The 16042-nt window shown below is 34.6% G+C and overlaps 1 protein-coding gene across 1 annotated transcript in view; it reads left to right on the forward strand.

Annotated features, from left to right (window-relative positions):
* The window catches only part of NAV3 (neuron navigator 3), a 304118-nt gene that overhangs the window by 132852 nt on the left and 155224 nt on the right, over positions 1-16042 (forward strand). Inside the window, 1 exon segment of the mRNA XM_006923778.2 lies at positions 4922-5948. Within this exon segment, the coding sequence (XP_006923840.1) occupies positions 4922-5948 (1027 nt within the window).

The raw sequence follows: 16042 nt of genomic DNA on the forward strand, positions 1-16042 counted from the left end.
GTTATCTGTTCTGTTCTACATACCCAGCTAACAGCTCATTCATAGTCAGAAACTGAGTTATCAACATTCAGAAATATATTAGTATGACCAGGCTACTTATTATTGAATAATACATAAGTGAATTTTTGCAGCACCCACTCCATAGACTTTTAGCGGCACCCACTTAGAAATGACAGCATTTCACTACAGACGCTGTCTGTATAAGGAATCTTCTTTTCCAGTGCCCTCCTGATGCACAGCGACCTGTGATTTACCCTGTTAATGAAATCTGCAGCACTTCACTGCTGCTATATTGAGACGGGCTGGGGACTGATTTAGAGTTGAGCTTAGAAGAATGTCTTATATGTGTACTCATCTGAGAACAATTTTATAGCTGTCACTGTGACTGTACTGGTGGGATGGATGTGGATGTTATACTTTATAGTCCCTCCTGTCTCGTTACTGGTGTAGTGATCTTGAAATTCCTCTTCTGTACTTGAGCTCCTACAGCAGGCTATCTAGCCATTGTCAGCACATTAAAAAGCACTTTGAGTGGTTCTTTGCCACCCTCTCCTTTCATCCCCACCAAAGTTCCCAGGCACGAAGGAGTAGGAATCCTCTGACTTCTTAATCTAGCTGCATATACATGGAAGATACATGCACAATATGTGGCTAAAATGATGAAGTAAAAGACATTAAGAAACCCCAATGGGCTTGTTTTGTTTTTCCGTGATGTCTCACCACAAATTGCCAGGTATCCAGGAGAACCTAGAACTGGCCAAGGTTCCAGAAGCTCAAAGAGCGAAAAAACATTAACGCTGCACAGCTATGGAACATTAAACAAATGTAGCCAACTTGGGTACTGTCATAAGAAACAACTCTTTAAAACTGATACTGTCAGCAATTGCCATGATTTTTGAGTCTGTTAAAACTTTGCTACTCAAAACATGGTCTGTGATCAGCAGCTTCCACATTATCTGGAAGATTGTTAGCAATGCAGAATCTCAGGGACAACTGCAGATCTGCTGAGTCATGTGTGATGGGCATTCAGTAGGATGCCAGGTGACTTACGTGCATTAAACACTTAGAATACAAGACACTTAAACACTTAGAATACAAGACATTCTAAGACAACGATGGAGCTTGGGCACTAAGGTTGCACAATGTGAGATCAAATCCCAGCTCCACCACACACTCCTCACTAGCTGTGCCCCAGCGAATGAATTGTTTAGGCTCTCAGGGATTTGGTTTCCACAAATATGAGTTAGCAGTTCCCACCTCATCAAGTTATTGTGAACACTAATGTGAGATAATGCAGTTAAGGAACCTTCAGTAATGTGCCAGTTAGCATTATTATATTTGTTGTAATTATTAATATTTTCATTATAGAGTAAGAATTTTCACAAATAACTTTTGAGAGCAATGTAAAAAAAAAGGGAAGATGAGTTCAATATGATGCCATTATATTCCTCTTAACAATATCCACGGCAAACTACCCTTTGACTTTGGGGGAGGGAGGGTTCTGTATTTCTCTCCAACTCTGTGTCCCAATATCTGTATGTACTTATTTTTAATTTTTATTTATTTATTTTTTAATGTTTTAATGTCACCACATATTTGACCCCTTTTACCCTGTCTGCCTCCCTCTCTTCCACCATTTTCTTTCCCACTTCCTACTCATTTAATATTTAATATATGCCATTCATCATTTATGAGTCTACTTTCTTTCCTCTGACTAGATTATATGGTGTCCTGGAGTTTCTTGCATAGACTAGCTACTCAGTAAATATTAACAGATGGTGTACATGGATTCAAATCCTAAAGATTGTAGAAACCAAATAGCATTAATATTGCTGGAAACAGTAAAAAATAGAGCTATATATGTTGGACAAAAATCAACAAAACATTGAGGTCACTATACGAAATGCATGGGAATATACACAGTTCACCGAACTTGGGAAAATTCATTTAGTTTGGTGGTGTTCTTAGTTTCCAATTGAATCTAGGCAATTGAGAAATAAAGTTCACCTGATGCAATTCTATTAAGGGCATTAATTTAATGAGCACTATTTTCTATGTTTCTTTATTCAAGGTATAATATAATTAATGAGCCATTGAATTTATCCTTATACATTGGAGAAATAATATAATATAGTGATTGATAGAATTAGAATTCAAGCTAAGTTCAGTTCTCAGTTTTATCTCTTACAAATTGTATAATTTTCATCAAATTGAAACTTCTCTCTTTGTGTCTCATTGTCCTTGAGTGTCAAATGAGGGTAGTAATGAAAACTTTGTCATTTGTTGGGAAGATTAAGTTAATATATGTCAAATATTTAGTTCAGTGCCTGTCTCATAGTAGGCGCTATGTGCATGGTACAAATCTATGATTAATTCAGGTATGATCTTTACTCTCCTAGAATGTGCAGTGGTAGAGGAAGAAACAGGCAATTACAACAGAGTTATAATGGTTAATAAAGGTTATAATAAGCTAAGGAAGAATGCAGAGAAGTAACCTGATCTAGACTTGATACTAGTATAGTCAGAGGTGGCAGTGGGGATGATGTTTTTGTTTTTTGTGTTTCATTTTTTTTCTCCAGAGGAAGTGAGGTCAAACTCAAGACTTGACCAATCAATAGGAATCATTCTGAAGAAATATTTGATAGGCGTTTCTACCTGTAGGTAGTTGATGTGCTCTATCTGCTACTGAGAATGATTCAAATTATGATGCAATGTTATCAGTCTCTGAAAGGGATCTGTTAGTGAAATAAATTTGGAATTACCTATACTGAAACAGATAAAAGTAGAGATTGACATCTATTCACAAGGAGTGAGCATATTTGAGATATTGGATATATTGAAGCTTGTTGGATTTGTTCATCTTAAATTAGTCAATACCCCCACTGTTTTTCAGAGCACCTTAGTGTTTGAATATAAACCTAATGGATTTCTACAAATATTCTAGCAATGGACACAATTGTGGAATTTACATATATTAAAAAATAATTTATCATCATAGTAATTAAAATCTAAATATACCATGCAAGGATTTTGACATTTTGGTGATCACTACATTTTAATCTACAGTATCTACATTCAGTCTTATATTAATTTTTGCCAGTTGAAATGTGGAATTGTAGAAAAGTAATGAGATTAGAAGTCAATATACCAATATAACAATAAACAAATTGATATACCAATTTGTTTAAGAAAATTTAATAGAAGATACATTTATCCATACTATTATTATTGTTAATGTATGTTTCACAATTATATATTTTAGGCAAACTTATTTAAAATGAGTAAGACTAGCATATTGTACTAACTGGCTTAATTGCATATTGTTTATCATGCATTTTCATGTCTTCAAAGAAAACATTTTAAAGTGAAAGCATTATACTTTTATATTTATGAATTTAATGAAATGTAATGGGCTCTAATTCCTGAATATTATGGAAAGGATATTCTATAAAATATTTCCTTTGGGCGTTTCATCAAAAACAGCTTTGCACCTATTTGTCAATATCTAGTATGTTAATAGTACCAAATGATGCCTCTTTTACATGAATATCAAATTTAATAATTTATTCCACCTCTAAAAAAAAAAAGGACTATGATAGAAGAAGACATTTATGGTAAAAGAAAGTTAAAGTAAATGACTTGACCAGACTTATACAGCTCCCAAACAATAGCATTTATTGAAGTATTTTACTCCAGACTCAGTTCCTTTTTTATTCTATTCCATGTTATAAAATCTTTTTTCAATTTAGTTTTTCATGCTTTAAAATAAGGCTTGTAATCAGACATTAATCAGTGCTAGAACAATCATATAAAAATCATATCATAATGAGATTGCTGAGGAGAAATTAGTGTATTGTAAAGTACCTATATGGCAAAGGCCATATTTTCTTATGGCCCTCAAAAAGTAGCTAAATTTTTAATTAGAATTTAAAGTTTGTTCATACCTACTGGAGGCTGTAGATATGCTAGTTAAGAACACAAGATCTGAATTCAATTCAAATTCAGGCTAGCTGACCTTGAACAAGTTATGTAGGGGTTTTTTTTTTTTTTTGCCTCATTTTTCTTAATTTGTAAAATGAGGATGATTATATTAATACATACTTTGCAGGGTTGTTATAAGGATTATATATTATACATAATATATGTGCACATATTATATATTTATATTTTTAGATTATCTGACCCATATAAGCATAAATTTCAATGATTCTTTTATACAAATGAAAATAAACAATATTAACAAAAATTTTTGCCTCATTTTTCTTAATTTGTAAAATGAGGATGATTATATTAATACATACTTTGCAGGGTTGTTATAAGGATTATATATTATACATAATATATGTGCACATATTATATATTTATATTTTTAGATTATCTGACCCATATAAGCATAAATTTCAATGATTCTTTTATACAAATGAAAATAAACAATATTAACAAAAATCTAAGTCATGATTCATAAGCATATTTAATCAGATAACAATAAGCTAGGCTCCCTATAAGTTAAAGCAATTTCTCAATATTCATTATACAACATATATTTATAAGGCTATGTAGAATATCAGTTGGCTGCTATGAGCTTCAGCAGTAATCAGAAAAAATACAAAGAATTGCTTAGGGGAGGAATAGTGTTTTTTATTCATCTTCAGATATTTGTGACTAGCGAAGTTTATTTGGGTAAGAGTAATTTTAGAAGGGAAAATAAAGCAAGTCTTTTTCCAAAAATCAATGCCTCTCAGACATGTTTTGATATACAGTACAAAAACAACCATACCACATAAATGACTGATGCCACACAGCATGTCTGTTTGAAGTTCACAGGAAAAATACTTCTTTCTGTAGTTAGAAGTACTCAGTGGTGTGATGTAAATGATCAAAAGTAATCAGCCTTTTCTTTATTTCTTTTCTTGATGTCCAGATTCCTCCAGAGGACCTCAACCATCCTCAGGTGTAAATGGTAACATGCAGCCCCCCGGCACTGCTGGGCAGCCCCCTGCCTCTGCTATCCCTTCTCCAAGTGCCAGCAAACCCTGGCGCAGCAAGTCCATGAATGTCAAGCACAGTGCCACCTCTACCATGCTGACCGTAAAGCAGTCGAGCCCAGCCACCTCTCCCACACCACCTGCAGACAGACTGAAGCCCCCTGTCGCAGAAGGGGTCAAAACCGCTCCCTCGGGACAGAAATCCATGCTTGAAAAATTCAAGCTGGTCAATGCCCGGACTACTTTACGACCCCCGCAGTCTCCCAGTTCAGGACCCAGCGATGGGGGAAAGGATGACGATGCCTTTTCTGAATCTGGGGAAATGGAAGGTTTTAACAGTGGAGTGAATAGTGGTGGCTCAACAAATAGCAGCCCCAAGGTGTCACCTAAATTAGCCCCTCCAAAAGCTGGAAGTAAAAATCTCAGCAATAAAAAGTCTTTACTACAGCCAAAGGAAAAAGAGGAAAAGAACAGGGACAAAAATAAAGTTTGCACTGAAAAACCAGTCAAAGATGAAAAGGACCAGATGACAGAGACAGCTCCAAAAAAGACTTCTAAAATTGCAAGCTTGATCCCAAAGGGCAGCAAGACGACTACAGCCAAGAAAGAAAGCTTAATCCCATCTTCCAGTGGGATTCCAAAACCGGGCTCAAAGGTGCCAACAGCAAAACAAACCATCTCACCAGGCAGCACAGCAAGCAAAGAGTCTGAAAAATTCAGGACTACCAAGGGAAGCCCTTCCCAGTCCTTATCCAAGCCCATAACCACTGAGAAAGCAAGCACATCTATTTGTCCTGCTCTTTCGGAAGGAAGGGAAGCCAGCCAAGCTTCTCCCGCTGGTTCTTGTGCTGGGCTGGTGGCACAGGGCAGTGGGCAGGCCACGGGAAATGGTGCTGTCCAACTCCCTCAACAGCAGCAGCACAGCCACCCGAATACTGCCACGGTGGCTCCATTCATTTATAGGTAAGGTGGCCTCCATCCATCCAACCACAGTTGTAAACATTTATAGGTCTGCACACTCAGAGTATTAAGAACAGAGGTTACCAAAACCATGTTTACAAAGTCGTTTTGGAACAATGTTTCAATCTGAAGTTAGAGAACTAGAATTTAAGGTTTCAAGAAAAACTTCCAATATATTATAGTTCTTCCCTCTCCTCAACTTGAGGCCTTCAAAACGTACCTTAGTTGTCAAAAGCAAAATAAGGTCTAGATGCCATGACTTTCTCCTGTATTTATTACTGCTACTACTACCACTATTATTTTCATTATTAATCTTTTAAGATTGTTCTCAGTATTGTAGAGTTTACAGATACTTTTGTTCTCACCCATAAGAGAGTATTTCATAAAAGGGTGGGCTCCAGAATCAGACAAATATGGAATTAATGCCCAGCTCTGCCACTTGCCAGTTGTATGACTTTGGACAGTTATTTAAATCTCTGCCTCATTTTCTTCAGCTGTCAAATAGGAACAATAGTATGTACCTTGTAGGGCTGGGGAAAATAACAAAGTAATGCATATAAAATATTTACTATATATCCTGGCACATTGTAAAAGTTCAGTAAGTGTTCTTTGTAAGGCATTGTTTTCCCAAAATAGAATTTATATTAATTTCCCATAGCGAGGCATAAGTTTCTGAGCAAAAATAACCTATTCAATTATTATATTTGTATTTTATTTTTAATTCGTTTTTGCATTCTATGATTTTGTTTTGTTTTACGTGTATTAAATATATATTTTTAAAAATATATACTATACAGTTATAAAAATAGCACATTTTACCTGTTATTCCGAGGTTCATTTTAATCAGTTAGAAATATGTCGATCACTGCTGCATCTCCATTTTTATTCACTGTTTGAAGAGGTAGCCTAGAGAGGAATTCTGTCTTTAGCGGGTTGGCAATTCAGCAACAGGAAAAAATTTTCTGAACAGGAAGCAGGATATGCTACAATTAAGAAAGTGTCAAGATTATATAGTTTAAAAATTTATTAAGTTTATTAAATACATGCTTTTTTAAGTAAAGAAAGTAAAGTGTTTTTTCCTTAGGTGTTATAGACACAACAAAACAATTTTATAGTATAGTGTAAGAACAGAGGTTACCAAAACCATGTTTGCCTATTCAAAGTGGAATAGTCAATATTCAAGTTTTTTTAACTGTTAGTAAAAGACACTTTTATCATAGAGTCATGTCATTTGGATTATGTGACCCCTGATGTCCTTTTGACTCTGACTGTTTCAAACCTTTTTGAGAATCTTTCTTCCAAAATTCTTGACAGACTTTTTAGAGTTGCTAATTATTTAATAATATAATAGTAATAACTTACAGTTTTATAACAGTATTATCATTGTTGAGTGCTTACTTATTGTAAATCTCTGCTACAAGATTTACAAATTATCAATTTAGAGTAATTTTATAAATTATAAAATTAGATCTCAAGGTAGAGTGGTCAGTATTTCAATATTCTATATTCAAGAGCTGAAGAAGCAGAGATTTCAAGTCAGATTAGCAATAATCCTTTATAGTCACAGAACTAGTAGTTTGCCTTTGAACCCAAATCTGCCTGTCTACAGCACGCCCTCCTTTGCGTATCCGTTCTTTCTGCTGGTATAAAAATAAGAGGTACTATTACTGGGAAGATTATAGATGGGAACATGTCAATGGTAGATTAGTAAAATTCTCAGAACTCATTTACAATGGGAAATGCTTAATTGCTTTTAAGTAGTATAAATTTAAAATATATGTATATATAAACATACATGTATTTGATATTTAAAGATAAATAACCTCTATGTAATGGAAAGCTATGGCTGATGGAGATTGTTTTTCCCTTTTCTCAGCCCACTTATCGGTCATGCTTGGTTATTAATGATTCCTTCTGGGTCTCTAATATACACTTTATAATACTTTCTTGCAAATCGAATGTTCAGAGTCCTGAAAATATGATGTTCAGTTCTGGAAGTTAATGGATTTCATATTAGTCCTGCTTCCTATAAATGCAAGGATAGTGTATATTTAGTTCTTATAACTCATTATTTATCACTAAAACGTGGTAAAAGTAGTTTTGAATTTGGTATATCTTTATTCATTTAATGAGTAGATATAACTGAGATCCAAGGAGAAAATTTTAAGAAAGAAAATTTTAATTCAGTGTAAGTAGTTTTCGATAATTAGACCTATCTGAATGGAATAGGCTGTCTCTTTAAGTGTTAAGATATTTAACTGGAGGTATTTAAGAAGTGGTAGAATGACCAATGCTTTTTCATATATGTACTCATCACTCATTTTGTATACCCGTGTCATAAGAGATACAAAGATTTTCTTTTTAAGTTGCTAACCTCTATTGGAGATAAAAAATAATATACTTTAAAATTTTTAAATTTAAAAATCATTGCTGTTTGGAAGTATATGCAACATATAGAAACAATGTAAAAGAAAGTGTTTTCCTGAGTCTTAGATGAGGATGGAGTCAATGCATCACAGAGGAGATTAGATAAAAGATGAGACTTAAAGGATGAGTCAGAATTTGACAGGTAGAAAGAAGAATGTTGTGACATCTTCCAAACTTGACATTTTATAATTTTACAATTCAAGCGTGATGGAAAAATATAATAGGGAAATAATGAGCTGCCATGCAAATGCTAGTATGCTAGTAATTAAAACTACAGAGACTAAAGGTGAGAATGCAAGATTACTTGAATGGGAGACTAAGAAAAAATTTGGAAAGAATCCATGTTTTGTTTTCCTTTGATTACCACCTCCCCATATATCGAGTACTATTGGCTCTTCCTTCAATCATCATTTCTTTGCATTTCTACCCACTCTCTCCTGGTCCAACAATGCCACTACCAATTCTCACCTAGTTTCCAATGACTCTTCCAGCTTCCACTGTTAGCCCTTTCTGATATCATTATTTATACAGCAGAGACTCTAAACATCTAAAAGTATAAATTTTATATGTCATTCCAATTCATGAGATCATCTATTGGATTTCTATTACTCTTAAACAATAAAACAACCCATTACCAAGACCTACAAAGAGCTTCATAATTTGGCCCTCTCTCTAACCTTCAAGCCACACCCACACCACTCCCTGCCTAGCACACTGAACCCATGCCTCCTTTCTGCTTCTCAAACAAACTTGTCCTGCTTTGGAACCTTTGCCATAGATGTCCTTTCTGCCTATAACAACCCTTTCAGATCACGGCAGGCTCCTTCTCATCTGATCTCTTCTAACATGCTACCTCTTCACAAAAGCTGTCTCCAGCCATCTAGTCCAAAAGAACATCCACCATGTCTTTTGACAAAATTATACCCCATTATCTCTTGTATTTTATTCATAGAGTTTATCACTATTGCATTCTTCTTATTAACAAGTATGATTTCAGCCACCTCTGACTGTAATGTAAGCTCATTGAGAACCAGAGTCTCTTCTCTTTTATTTGGTAGCATGACTGCCCAGAACAGAACCTATCCATAGTAGTCACCAAATGAAAATTGCTGGATGAAACACCATCATCCTGAGATAAACTCACCTGCTATAGACGAATAGAGAAACTGCCAAAATGTACAATGGAATAGGAAAAAATTTGAAGGCTCTTTCTATAAATGGGAGAGTTTAATTGAAATCTAGACAGCTTTAATTATATAAAGAATGAAATCATACTGTCTCTTCAGGATATTTATTGACTTTTCTTTCAACACTACCTATTAACACTTATGCATAAGGCATCAAGGATAGAGTGAAATATCATAATCTCATCTATCATTTTCATTCCATTGTTCACAATATAGTATGCAAGAAGCTAACTCAAAGATAACTGCAAAATGAAATGGAAGGTTTAAAGCTCCCCAGAAGTGAACCAGATTTGGTACATTAAGACCAAAAAAGTGAAAAATGACTTTTAGCTCATGGAATCGGGGAAAGTGGCATTTAAGATAAGTAGAACTTCAGCATGCAGAGATGAAGGGGCTAGGAAAGAAAACATGTCTGAAGGAACCATAGAAAAAGGTAAACACAAGATAGGTAGAGTGGTTGGTGAGTAGATCAGTATTCCTTGAAAATGAAAATTGATTGGAGCCTGATTGTAGTAGAAATTCTTCAATATCAGAAAACTGGACTCTGTGTATGTGTCTTTGGATGTATATGCACACATATGCATATGAGCATGTGTGTATAAAACATGATGAGGAAAATTACTATGTTTTCAATGTGTAAAATGGACTATTAGTGGGAGAGGTCAAGGTGGGATAAACCACATTCAAAGGCTAGATGAAGGAGAAAGTTACTGACTTTTGGAGGTAGCTTTCTTAAGTCTTGCATTAAAAGTCCCAATTATATGAAATAAAGAAAAAGAAAGAAGAGCATAGTTAAAGAAAAAATCGCCTAATTTTCATTGTTTCTCTTATTTCTTAGTGTCTACACTTCATGCTATATTTTTCAACATTGCCTTTCTTGTCTTAAGTTCAAAACTTGTTACCTTAACTTTTTTAGACCATCCAAAAAATGTCTTCCCTCTTCCTGTGAGTCATTTGTCTTCCATTGATTTTGTGTTCATTATTTTAAAGCTATATTCCTCATACTTGCAAAAATATGTGAAGTAAAATAGTGAAGTGAAAATTAGTTAATTAAGAAGAAAAGAGACCTGTACATTATTTCCTGAACTGCAATCTTTTTAGCAGCCCCGAACAAAATTTCAAAATACCTATTAACAAGATTCATAACTTAACTCTTTTTAGGTCTACATTTTTTTTCTTTATTTTTTGATTTTTTGACTATTTGTAGTAAATGCCAAGAAAACAGGCATTGGACATAAAGCAAATTCCTAAAGGCAAAGAAGGCAGAACCAGGATTTTCCTGAACTGCAATCGTTTTAGCAGCCCCTAACAAAATTTCAAAATACTTATTAACAAGATTCATAACTTAACTCTTTTTAGGTCTACATTTTTTTTCTTTTTTTTTTTTGAGTTTTTGACTATTTGTAGTAAATGCCAAGAAAACAGGCATTGGACATAAAGCAAATTCCTAAAGGCAAAGAAGGCAGAACCAGGGGTATGGGCAATTTGCAGAAAACAAAAACAAAAACAAAGACAAACAAACGCAAGCAAACAAAACACAATTCTTAGATGAGGCATGGCAATGTTATATAGAGAAGAAAATCATGTTTTTTAAACTCATTAATTAAATATAAGCAGAGACCCTTTATACTTGATTTGTAAAATTAGTTCAAGAAAGTCAGAATTTAGAGGTTTTCTTTCTTTTGATGTATGATATCTTAAGTAACAACTTCATGGGTTCTCACAAGAGGTTTTTGTTGTAACAAGTTTTTGTGAGATTTCAGATTTGCCTGGAAGTGACATGGGAAATTGACAATTGTACTATGCTCTAAAAGGCAAAGAATGTAAAACATTAGCTTTGAAAATGCTTACTCACGTGGTTTTAAGTTTGGCTTATTTGTTGAACCAATAGATTGTGTAGAGGATCTGTGAGTTTACAAAGATTGAAATGTAGACCATATAACTGTTATGCACATAAAGCTTTTGTAAACCCTGCAACTACTACTGCAGATTATGCTGCAATTGTGATTTTATGTGAACTGAGCATAATTGGTCATCAGCACAAAAAGCTTATTGAATGCTTGCTTTGTGAGCTAAAATTTGCTCGGCTTGATATGTATCTGTGCATCAGGTAGCAGTTTAAGCTCCCTCACACAGCAATATTTTTAAGATGGAATACAGAGACACTTCTAGAAGAGGGCTTGTTGTATAGAACACTGCTATGAGTTAGCATTCTCTCAGCATAGAAGCTTTATAAACTACTCTATCTGTACTTGGCTTACAAGGTTTACTGCCAGATTGCCTAATCAAACCATTGCCATTTTTCTTTTTACATTTTATTTTTCTTTGGAAAGAAAATTTAACTTACAGAAAATTTCCAGAATAGTACAAAGAACTCTCATATATATTTAATTCATTGCATGCAGTTGTCACGTCCCTCAGTCTGGAATGGTTCTTCAGTTTTCTTCTTAATTTTCATGACATCGATATGTCGAAGGCAGGCATTTTGTAAAACAGTTTTTAATTTGGGTTTGTCTAATATTTTCTCATGATTAGACCCATATTATAGAGATTTTTTGGTCTGGAATGTCACAAAAATAATGCTCTTTTTTCTCATTACATCCTATTAGGTGTCATTCAGTAGTGATGGTTCTCATTTTGTTGGTGTTAAATTTGATCACTTGATTAAGATAATGTCTGCCATGGTTTTCCACTCTAGAGTTACTTTACCCCATTTTTATTTAATAAGTATTTTTGTGGGAAGTATTTTGAGACTGTGTAAATAATCTGTTCCTTAATATGCTTTTACCAATAGATTTTAGCATCCATTGAAGTTTCTTGCCTGAATTAATAATTTACTCCAATGGATGTCAATTGATTTCTAATTCGATTACTCCTTCTGCATTCATGCCCTGGCATTCTACTTTAAGAAAAAGATTTCTCTTTTCCTCTCTCTCTTTAAATTGTGTAGACTAACGAATTACTATTGTATTCAATGGAATATAGTTCACTGATATAACTATTTTGATGTTTAAATTTTCCAAGATTTGGCCACTAAAAGAGCCTTTAAGCTGACTTCTTCCCCATTATTTTCTGAGAACTTCCTTTCTTTGTGGCTGAAGATGTTCCCAGGTGATCTTGTACTCTCACTGCCTTGCTTCAGCTTTTAGTTAAGGAGACCTGATTTCTATTTGTGGAGAGTGATATTTTGAAACCAAGATCTCACTGCTCCCAAGTTTTTCTAAATGGTAAAATATATGAAGGTGCACATACACACACTTTTATATCATTATTTATCTCAATATCTATTATTACATATAAATATTATTATATCTGGCCTGGCCCCTGGCTGTCACCTGTCTGCTCTCCTACCAGAAAGGAGAGAAGCAAGCAAGCTCATTGCAGGTTATGGAAAGATATTTGCTTTCTTTCTCTTTTGTAAAACAGGAACTGTAAGACCGTTAGTTAATGTTATTGACTCAAACCAGTTCTATTTGTATCAACATTTACGACTATAATCATGTCAAGACGAATCCATAGGAAGATATATATTTTAATAAAAATCAATATGCAAAACCATATTTATGAAATTGGGAATTTGAAGATTGGTAGTATCTAGGATTTATTGCTGAGTTGCTTTAAATGGCATATATAATAGATAGTAAAGAGTAAAATTTAGGATAGACCAGCGGGTATTGTCACATTCAAATATTGTCTGTTATTAGTTACTGAGCTATCTGTCAACTAAGGGGACTTGAAATGCAATAAAATACTCAATGTCCAGAGGCATTTTGATGAAGTTAAGCTGTAGGGTAATGGTTAATAGAATAGTATTTACAGTCACCCAGTTTTAAGTATGGGTTAAGTATCTACCAGCTTGTTATGAAGGTCAAAATATTCAACCTCTAGAAGCCTTAATTTATCTATAGCACTTACATTATAGGTTTCTTAATCCATTTGGGCTGCTATAACAAAAATACTATTACCTGATTGGCTTAAACAATGAACATTTATTTCTCACAGTTCTGGAGGTTGGGAATATCTGGTGAAAGCCTGCTTCCTGACTCATGAGTGACCATCTTCACACATGGTGAAAGAGACAGGGAGCTCTTTTATTGTCTATTTTTATAAATCACTCCTATGACCTAATCACCTCCCAAAGGCCTCACCTTCAAATACCATTACACTGAGGGTTAGGTCTCAACATATGAATTTGGATGGGGGGTGGGGCAAACATTTAATCCATAGCAACAGGATTGTTGTGAAGTTTGAGTGATATGCCATAAGTAAAACATTAAACATAGTATTTGGCACATAGTAAGTGCACAAAAATGGGAAATAGCTTTTGTGCTCATCATTGGTGAAGTCTAGACTTTTAACTACTGCAGCTCTTACTAATGGACACTAGCATTGAGGGCCTGGCTTACTAGAACTCTAAATTACATGGCATATTTGTAGTGCTGTATCAGATAGTTTCATCAGGTATTTGCAGCATGTTGATAATGTTGTAAATGCCTGGTGAGAGCGTGTGCACAGGACTGTGTTGAAGGAACATCATGATACTCATTTGTTCTTTTCCAGTAAAGATGAGGGACATGCAATGTCAGTTTATGTGGGAACAGTGAATGATGCCACTGCAAGAAGTCAAAATGTACCTTTTGATTAGAGAATGCTATTGATTCTGAAATCTACATAAATCATTTCATGAATCAATCCCCAAAACTTTTATTTTACTAGAATGCATGCACAAAAATAGAGGACATGTTGGGAGTCTCCAGATGTCTAAATTTCTTTGATCATGTATGTAAATGTTAAATTTTCACCAGTTAGCATTGATTATAACTCTAGAGATTGGAGTTAAAATCTGATTCCATATAATGAGGTGGAAGTCCTGGAGAAATGGATGGCTCATAACATATGTAGGGCAGAGATCTGGATCTGTTTAGATGTCTACACAAACCAAAGATGACTTCTAAATCCTTTTTATAATTATTTGAAGTTTATCTTCTCCATGTTCCTTTCCTTGATTAGTCTATTTTGCTATCTTCTCAAATATAGGTAACTCATATAGGGAATACCATGGAAAATACACTAAAGGCCTTATGGTAAATAAAATTGGCTCTTGTGACTGCAACTAAAAAGATATTAAAGGGTGAATCAGCCAGAAATATGCATTGCAACATTAAAAAATAAAGCAATGGCTTCTAAAACAAGACTGAGGTGTCATAAGCTTGAATACATTTAGAAAAAAGTGTCTCGAGCAGGGAAATGGGGACTTAGCTGCTGGAATTGAGTACCAGGATTCATATATTAGAGAAAGTAGCCACTGTCAGCTCTTGAGGAATAGTTTGGGTTTTTTTTTAATTTTTTTTATTTTTAAAATTTTAATTAGTTTTAAGTATACAGTACATTAGTTAGACATCTATATAGTTCGTAAAATGACCCCCCCAATTGCTCCCTCCCTCCACTGACCCTCCACCTAGACAATTGCATTCCCTATGCTGTACAGCTCATTCCCGTGACCATCCATTAGCTACTAATTTCTACTTCTTTAACTCTTTTCTGCATTCTCCCGATCCCCCAAACTCCCCTCCCCTCTGGCCGTCACCAAATTGTCCACTATATTTGTGAATCTGTTTTTGATTAGTTTGTTCTTTTTATTCCTTAAATTCTGCATATAAGTGAAATCATATAGTGTTTACCTTTTTCTGCCTGACTTAAATACCTCCTGGATCCATCAAAGCAATATCTTTTTCCATCCTTTTCCTTTTCATTTGTAGGGGTCTTGTTTTCTTATCCTTTCACCACTCTATCTTTTGGAATTCTCTGAGCTTCCTGGGGTTTTATGTCCATTTCCTTCACCAAGTTAGGGAAATTTTCTATCATTATTTCTTCAAACAGCTGTTCAATATCTTGATTTTCTTCTGTTACGCCAATCACATGGATATTTGGAGCCTTAATAGTGTCTCGTATCCTCCTTAAATTATTTTTATAGTCTTGGTGTCAATGTCTTGCCATTCTGATTGAGCGTCTTGATTGGCTTTCCCGTCCTCTAGATAGGGCATTTGATCTTCTTCCTTATTCTCTTTGTTTATTCCTTTGTTTATTCCATTTAAAGTACTTCTCATCTCAGATAATATGTTCTCCATTTCATACTGGTTCCCTTTTATAATTTCCATTTCCATTTTTATCTCTTTGTTAAAGTTCTCTACACTTTTCCAAAGTTCATTGAGCATCTTTATAACTAGTATTTTGAACTCTGCACCTGTTAGATTACTTGTCTCCATTATATCTGGATCTCTGTTCTGTTCTGTCATATGGTTTCTGCTTCTTTGTCTTCCCATTGGCCGCCTTTCCATGTCTGTTTCTATGTACTAAGCAAAGCTCCTAAATCTCCCGGTCTTATTAGTGTGGACTTGTGAAGTAGGTGTCCAGTGGCACAGTTCTAAGAGGAGTTCAGCTGCAGGCCAAATTTAGCCCAAGCCTCTACCCCTCTGGGGCCCT

The sequence above is a fragment of the Pteropus alecto genome, unplaced genomic scaffold (assembly GCF_000325575.1).
Source record: "Pteropus alecto unplaced genomic scaffold, ASM32557v1 scaffold76, whole genome shotgun sequence".
Classification (NCBI taxonomy): Eukaryota; Metazoa; Chordata; class Mammalia; order Chiroptera; family Pteropodidae; genus Pteropus; species Pteropus alecto.